Raw genomic sequence first — 7,696 nt, 5'->3', positions numbered from 1 at the left:
TCATGTACAAGTTAAACACCGGAAAAACTACGAAAGTGCCCTTGCAGGTATTCCGTTCCACCGAACTACCCGTGTTCAGCAACTTAACCGTTCGGGGCTTAAAATAAGAATCGGGTTTGTTTCCTTTATCAGTAAAGTTATCTTTTAAATAAAAACTGAATTCTGCTAGAGAACTTGATAAAAAATCTGCGGATATGTTAGAAGATGATACGTAATTTGACTTTAGAGCATTGTTCAATCTATTAAATAGTATTGCAAGTAATAAGGTAACACGCATGTTACAAAATTAAGAAATGATCTTTTATTGTTGCCAATTTATTACAAAACATTAAAACGCTTCACTAATATTTAGTATGAATTAGCTTGTGGAAAAGGAAAGATTTAAAATTTACATTTTCAGTATAAAACCAGTTAAAATATAAAATTAAATATCTAAAATACATTCATCTTCTGAATTCTACATTCTACGTCATATATAATATGATGTCGTGAATCTTTAAATTTGTGGAGCATCAGTAGAAAGAACGTCAGTCGTCACAACCTGTGGAGCATCAGTAGAAAGAACGTCAGTCGTCACAACCTGTGGAGCATCAGTAGAAAGAACGTCAGTCGTAATAATGTTGTCATGGTACAAACGCAGCACGATATCTTGCACTTCTTCCAGTCTCTTCCTTCGGTCACCAGCAAAGAATTCTGGAAATTTTAGGTTTAATTTCAAATCTTCAGGTCGCTCGCTCCAGTGCCTGGAAAACGGTCGCAGGTTTGAATAACTTAATGACAACTTATTCAGATGTGAATGATTTTGTACATATATAATTTCACAAAAACTATACAGGAAAAATACAACTATTTCACATGTAACTATTTCACATACAATGCAACATAAAAGGCATTGCTGTCTGCTAGGCACAGCTAAAACTGTTTACATCTGTTATGAAGGTTATTTTAGAATAAGTATGGTCAAGAAATGTGTAGTTCTATTTAGTTCCTTCTTTACACAGGTAAATAACATTAAATTTCTAGTGTTTAGGCGACATTTATCACAGATGTCACTATAAAACCTAACCGAAATGACCTGAGGAAAGTATCAGGTAAGTTTTTTGCCTGGAAGTACAAGTTTGCACATAAACATCAAAGAGAAAATTGTTTGGCGCGTGTTTTTCCGTAACGAAAATGTTGTGAAAAGCTTTCGTATAATGAATTTTATGCCTTCAAGCAAAAGTTGTACGATTTAAAACATCCAGAACTTGTTTCAACTCTGAATACTCTCCACAATATCCTGAATAGATGTTAATTTTGGAGTTAGAATTTAAAGATCGGATGCGGACACCACGACTTCCTTGTAAGCCCCATTATACACATTTTTTGCTGCACTTCATTTAGACTTATTTCTTCGAACTATTCTAATTTAACTCAGATTCCCTTGTACGCCCTATTATACACATTTTTTGTTACACTTCATTTAGACTCATTTCCTCGAATTATTCCAATTCCGATTCCCTTGTACGCCATATTATACACATTTTTTGCTACACTTCATTTAGACTCTTTTCCACGAATTATTCCAAGTTAATTCACCGATTCCTCAAGGCAAGTTGAAAATGACATCAAAAATTACAAATTTTGTAATTATCCCGGCAAATTTTGGTCGTGCGAGAAATTCGTACGAGTTCAAACTTCACATATTTTTTTCTTAACAAATATTAAAATTTTTACAAATATTTGTATAGGTACCAAGAGACTACATTTAAGGTTTCATTATTATTATTATTTGACGAAATTATTCTTTAAAATTTATACTACCGAAGCAAATATTTTCATCATTTAAAACTCCTGCAGTTAGAAATATACGACTGCGAAAATAGAGCCCGTCTGAGGGGACGAGTATATTTATGTTTGGCGATTGCTTTAAAAAGATGCACAACTATGTTACAACAGACCCATATACAAAATTTCAAATTTTGTCGTTTAATTGCTTGAATTGTGCGCGATACATAGGTGCATACCTACAGAGATCACGAAAAATTCCCTTTTGAATCCATTTTAGAAAAAGAGACCTTTATTCTGTTCGTACCTATACATGTCACGCAAAGAACATCGTCAAAAAGGATTTTCGTTTAAATAAGATACCCGAAAATTTTCGCGATTACAATAGTTCCTTTACTCCCCCCCCCCAATGGTGAGCAATTGCCTACAATGGCACTGGACACTCCGAAGGACAGTAGTGGTGGCCATTTTGTTCTGGAGGGAGCCAATAGGCGATTACCGATACCTCCTACGAAGGGATAGACTTGCATCCATGCCTTCTCCGGGATTCGAACCCATGCCCTCCGGTATCCCAGTCAGGCTCCCCCAACCTCTATACCGTCTGGGCGGTTTCCTTCGGTTTGCACAAGGAAGTAAAAGCGGAAATTTTGCGAAACTGTTTACTGTAAATTAAGAACAGTGTTTGTCTTATTTTCAACAAAAGTAATGACTGAATAAAGCCAAAATCCTCCGTTATTTTTATAGCGGTGGCTTAATAACTAACAAACAGAAGTGTCTAAAGAAAACATTACGAATTTATCAGGTACGATAATTAAACATTAATTATATACCGATTGAAACATGTTAATATTTAAAGTCTTACTTTGTCATCGAAAAGTTATCTGAAGCAATATAACCAAGGAACTTGAAACAGAAATGCATGACCTGAAAATAAAATCAATTAATTAAAATTATTTCAAATAAAACTTTACTTTAGCAAATGAAGACTACGGATTGATACAGCTTTATTTGATGCACTTGATTACTACAAAGCACGCAAGGGCTACGTTTCTATAGCGGAAGGAAGCACTTTTAAGGGAACTTTAAAGAATTCAACACGTTAAATCAGAGGAAAGTTTCGCAAAGCACACATAGCCTGGCTGATACCGGGATTCGCACCCAAGCCATACAACCAGTGTTTAGAAACTTTACCGTCTGCCATCAGTGGGCTTTGGAAGGATACCCTATGTTGGCAACCACCGTCGATTCCCCTAGCGCATGCGCATGATAAGCAAGTTCTCTGCTGCATAATACTTATACTAAGTTAATGCGAAGTTAGCCAAAGTCAATGGTGAGTATTGCATGTAAGCGAGAAGTGCAAAGCGCTGTGTAATATGTTTCTACTCTGCTGTTCAACGTCTTCATAGTATAAATGTTTGTCATGTATATGGAAGATTTTATTTTATTCTTCATAGGTTATGGGCTCAGTCAGCGCTTAACCGTGCAGTCAAACTACTATTAAATTCTTTCGGGAAGCCAAGCTGCGTCGACTGAAGTGAAAATGGCGACGACTAATACAGTGTCAATTGAAAAGCTAAGCAAGGACAACTTTGACACGTGGAAGCCATACTGATTAAAAATGATCATTGGGACTATGTAACTGGAAAAATTCCGAAACCATAACCTGGTGATGAAGAATTTGCTAAATGGAAAGCAACTGACCAAAAATCACGAGAGGATATAATCCTATTCATCTTACCCAGTGAACTTCCACATGTAAAGAATTGTGCAACATCTCACGAACTGTGGCGTAAATTGTATTCTATTTACGAATCGAAGGGACCAGCTAGAAAGGCGACAATTCTAAAAAACTTGCTTTTTACAAAAATGAGTGATTCTAAACAAATGACTGATCATCTAAATGATTTTTTTCATTCTTTGGACAAACTGAAAGAAATGGAAATAAACATTGCGGATGATTTGCTTACAATATTGCTTTTATATAGCATACAGGACTCTTATGAAAGCTTTCGAATAGCCATCGAATCTCGTGAGGAACTGCCTCGGCAGAAATGCTGAAAATTAAACTGTTGGAAGAAGCTAACGCTCGCAAAAATAAAGATTCACCGTTTTCTGAACCACAAAATGCGTTCTATTCGAAAGATCGGAAGTATACTCAACGACCGGTTCCTAAACCAAAACCAGATAAGTCTGCAAACCGAAGACAGTATCCAGTTAACTACAGATGCAATTTCTGCCATATCTAGGGGCATAGAGCATCGGAACGTAGGAAGAAAAGTAAAGAAACTATAAGCAAACGCCTCAGTGAAACTGCGATGTCTGCAGAAATTCGGAATTCCTTGGAGCAAGAAAAAGCCGTAGCATGCACTAATAGTAATTCTAAGGACATTTTTTGTCTCGATAGTGGTGCAACATCGCGTATGTGTAACAGCAAGGAACTGTTTCAAGAAATTCACGAGGTAGGTGATACTTATGTTAAATTAGCTGCTGATAAAATAGTTAAAGCTATTGGAAAAGGAAGTGTGAAATTTAAAGTTCGCATAGGTTCTAAAACTGAAAATATCAAACTAAAAAATGTATTGTGTGTACCCGATTTGAAAAATAATTTAATCTCAGTGTCTAAAGTAACTGAAAAAATCTTTCAGTAATTTTCAAAGAAAAATGTGCTCAAATAATTAACTCTAATAACGAAACCGTAATTTTAACTAAACTCGAAAATTAACTTTATTTTGTCATGCCAATATTTGAATCTGTATCAGTTGCCAAAGAAATAGATCAGTGGCATATAAGATTTGGCCATTTAAATGAAAATTATCTCAAAAACTTCAAATAACATGGTTAGAGGTCTTTTTCTCAAAATGACTACTTGTAAGGTATACATTCAGGGTAAACAAACCTCAACCCCCTTCCCAAAGAATCCAAATATAGAAGTACTGAATTGTTGAATCTAATTCATTCTGATTTGTGTGGTCCCATGAGAACTGAATCAATAGGTGGATCATTTTATTTCGCAACATTTATCGATGATAAATCTCGATATGTTCGTGTTTATTTTCTGAAATCTAAGGATGAGGTTAAAGAAGCTTTCAGAAATTTTAAAGCATTTTTTGAAAATAAACTTAACTCTAAAATCAGAATCCTGAGAACCGATAACGGGCTAGAATATTTAGGGAAAATAATAAATTTCTTAATAATGCGGGAATAAACACGAAATGAGCACTCTTTACACGCCAGCCCAGAATGGCGTCGCCGAAAGGTTAAATCGCACTTTAGTTTCAATGGCGCGATGTTTGTTACTGCAATCCAATCTGCCTTAGAAATTCTGGGCCGAAGCCGTCAATACAGCTGCTTACATTCGAAATCGCTGCCCAACGCGAGGTTTAAAAAACGAAATAAAAACACCTTACGAAGTGATGTTTGGCAGAGTACCAGCTGTCTCTCACTTCAGAACCTTTGGCCAAAAAGCATTTTCGATAAATAAAAGGCCAGGAATAGGCAAATTTGATATTCGATCTAAAGAATGTATTTTTATTGGCTATTTTGATGAATCAAAAGCGTATAGACTTTGGGATCCTGAGGCACGTAAAGTGATAATAAGCAGAGACGTAAAATTTATTAATGAGTTTGAAAACTGCTGTAGTTATGACTCAGAGCAAGAAATAAATCTGCTTTTCGCTCCGGATAAAAAATTATAAATAAAACATGTTGTGAAAAATCATCTCTGGACGACAACGAGTCCCCACATGACTCTGAAAAGGAAAACGGAAATGATTTAGATAGGGAATCAATGCTTCCTATCCTGATTAAAAGGGGGCCTGGTCTACCCAAGAAAATAAAAACAGGTTTACCAGGAAGGCCTAAATGGAATATCACTATACAGTTTTAAATAAAAATGAACAAACTCAAAATGTTGTTGAGGAAAGCATTAATCCTACGGTGCAAGAAGCATTAAATGGAGCATGCATATGCTGAATATTGGCATAATGCCATGCCGCTAGAATATAACTCGCTTGTTCAGGAAAAGGCTTGGGAATTAGAAAAAAGACCTGAAAACAAGAAAGTTATTGGTAGTAAATGGGTTCGAAAATATAATCACGACGGCACTATCGAAAAATACAAAGGTAGGCTAGTTTCTAAAGGGTGCGCTCAAATCCCTGGTCTCGATTTCACTGAAAACTTCTCCCCTGTTGCTAGATTAAGTTCCATAAGAACAGTTTTAGCTTACGTTGTAGAACACTATCTCAAAGGTTACCAATTAGATTTTGTAATGGCCTATGTAAATGGAAATTTAGATGAAGAAGTCTACATGGAAATTCCCGAAGGTTTTCGCGATGAAACCAATTCAGATAAAGTGCGTCTTTTAAAGAGATCATTATACGGTCTTAAACAATCAGGACGTCAGTGGTACAAAAAGTTGGATGAAAAATTGAACTATGAAATTTAAATCTCTTAATTCAGATAATCGTGTTTATATTAAAAAGACGCTTAACAGTGAAACTATTATAATTGTTTATGTAGACTATCTTATCGTTTTTACCGATTCTAAGCAAACGTATGAAACAATTCGCGATAGTTTGGCTTCTGCTTTCACAATGAAAAACTTGGGGAAATTACATTATTGCTTAGGCATAGAATTTTACCAAAATGAGAATTCAATTAAAATTTCTCAAAAGAAATTTGATGATATTTTAAATCGGTATAATATGCAAAATGCTAAATCAGTCTTCACGTACAGATAACAGCAAAAAATTATCAAAAGAGATGAGTCCTAAAAGCGAAAATGAAATCTCTTAAATGAAAAATGTTCCATTTAGAAATCTAATCTGATCGCTAATGTACCCTTCAGTAGCTACTAGGCCAGATATCACATACGCCGTGAATTTCTTAAGTCAATTTAACAACAATCCGAGAAAAGAACATTGGCATGCTGCGAAAAGAATACTTCGATATCTAAAGGGAACACCAGATCAAGGACTAATTTATACGAAAACAGGAAAACCACTCATCGCCTTTGTGGATGCAGATTGGGCATCAAATGTCGATGATAGAAAATCCTACACCGGTTTTGTATATATATTAAGTGGTTCAGCCATAACCAGGGAATCACGAAAACAACGCAGTGTAGCTCTATCTTCAACGGAGGCGGAAATTATGGCTTTGTCTGAGGCCGCCAAAGAAACCGTCTACCTACGTCGTTTTTTGAAGGAGCTGGGTTACACCATAGAACACTCAACAACAATATACTGCGACAATCAAGGAGCTCAGAAAATTACGAAGAACTCTGTGTTTCACTCCCTTAGAAAGCACATAGACATTCGCCATAATTTTGTGCATGAAGTATATGAACGCGGTGAATTAGATGTGCAGTACATACCTACCAGTGAAATGGGAGCTGATGTGTTAACCAAACCCCTGACTCCTGTTAAACATCAAAACTGTTGTACAATTGTAGGACTGAATACTGTTTAATATGTATTTTGTTTTACTTTTCAGGAATAAGAGAATCAACGTCGAAAGGGGGTATGTTGGCAACCGTCGTTGATTTCCCTAGCGCGTGCGCATGATAAGCAAGTTCTCTGCTGCGTAATACTTATACCTAGTTAATACGAAGTTAGCCAAAGTCAATGGTGAGTATTGCATGTAAGCGAGAAGTGCAAAGCGCTGTGTAATACAATGTTTCTACTCTGCTGTTCAACGTCTTCATAGTATAAATAAATGTTTGTCATGCATATGGAAGCCGTTATTTTATTCTTCACCCTACAAAGAATTTTAATTTACAATTGACCATAACGAGAATTTTAATTTATTATGCAGAATTACTGAACAGGATTTGTTTCATTTACCAATTACGTAGTAAGCTTTTATGGTGTTTTGCATTTCCGTAGAACATTACTGATATCGTACTGCAGAAAATTCGCACAAGGTTAAC

General features: G+C 35.7%; 1 protein-coding gene across 3 annotated transcripts in view; it reads right to left on the bottom strand.

The window, feature by feature from the left end:
- Positions 1–278: 278 nt before the first annotated feature.
- LOC118193521 (phosphatidylinositol-3,5-bisphosphate 3-phosphatase MTMR14-like) overlaps positions 279–7,696 on the bottom strand; it is a 79,257-nt gene continuing 71,839 nt past the window's right edge. For all 3 annotated transcript variants that reach the window (XM_085826708.1, XM_085826710.1, XM_085826709.1), the window contains 2 exons: positions 2,630–2,691; positions 279–743 (listed from right to left, as the gene is read on the bottom strand). In XM_085826708.1, the coding sequence (XP_085682834.1) occupies positions 497–743; positions 2,630–2,691 (309 nt within the window). In that variant the 3' untranslated portion in view covers positions 279–496. The remainder of the gene's footprint in view (positions 744–2,629; positions 2,692–7,696) is intronic.

Source organism: Stegodyphus dumicola, chromosome 11, assembly GCF_044657685.1.
Source record: "Stegodyphus dumicola isolate Sdum_Otavi_A_Nest chromosome 11, ASM4465768v1".
NCBI lineage: Eukaryota > Metazoa > Arthropoda > Arachnida > Araneae > Eresidae > Stegodyphus > Stegodyphus dumicola.
This window is presented reverse-complemented; position numbering and strand designations above follow the sequence as displayed.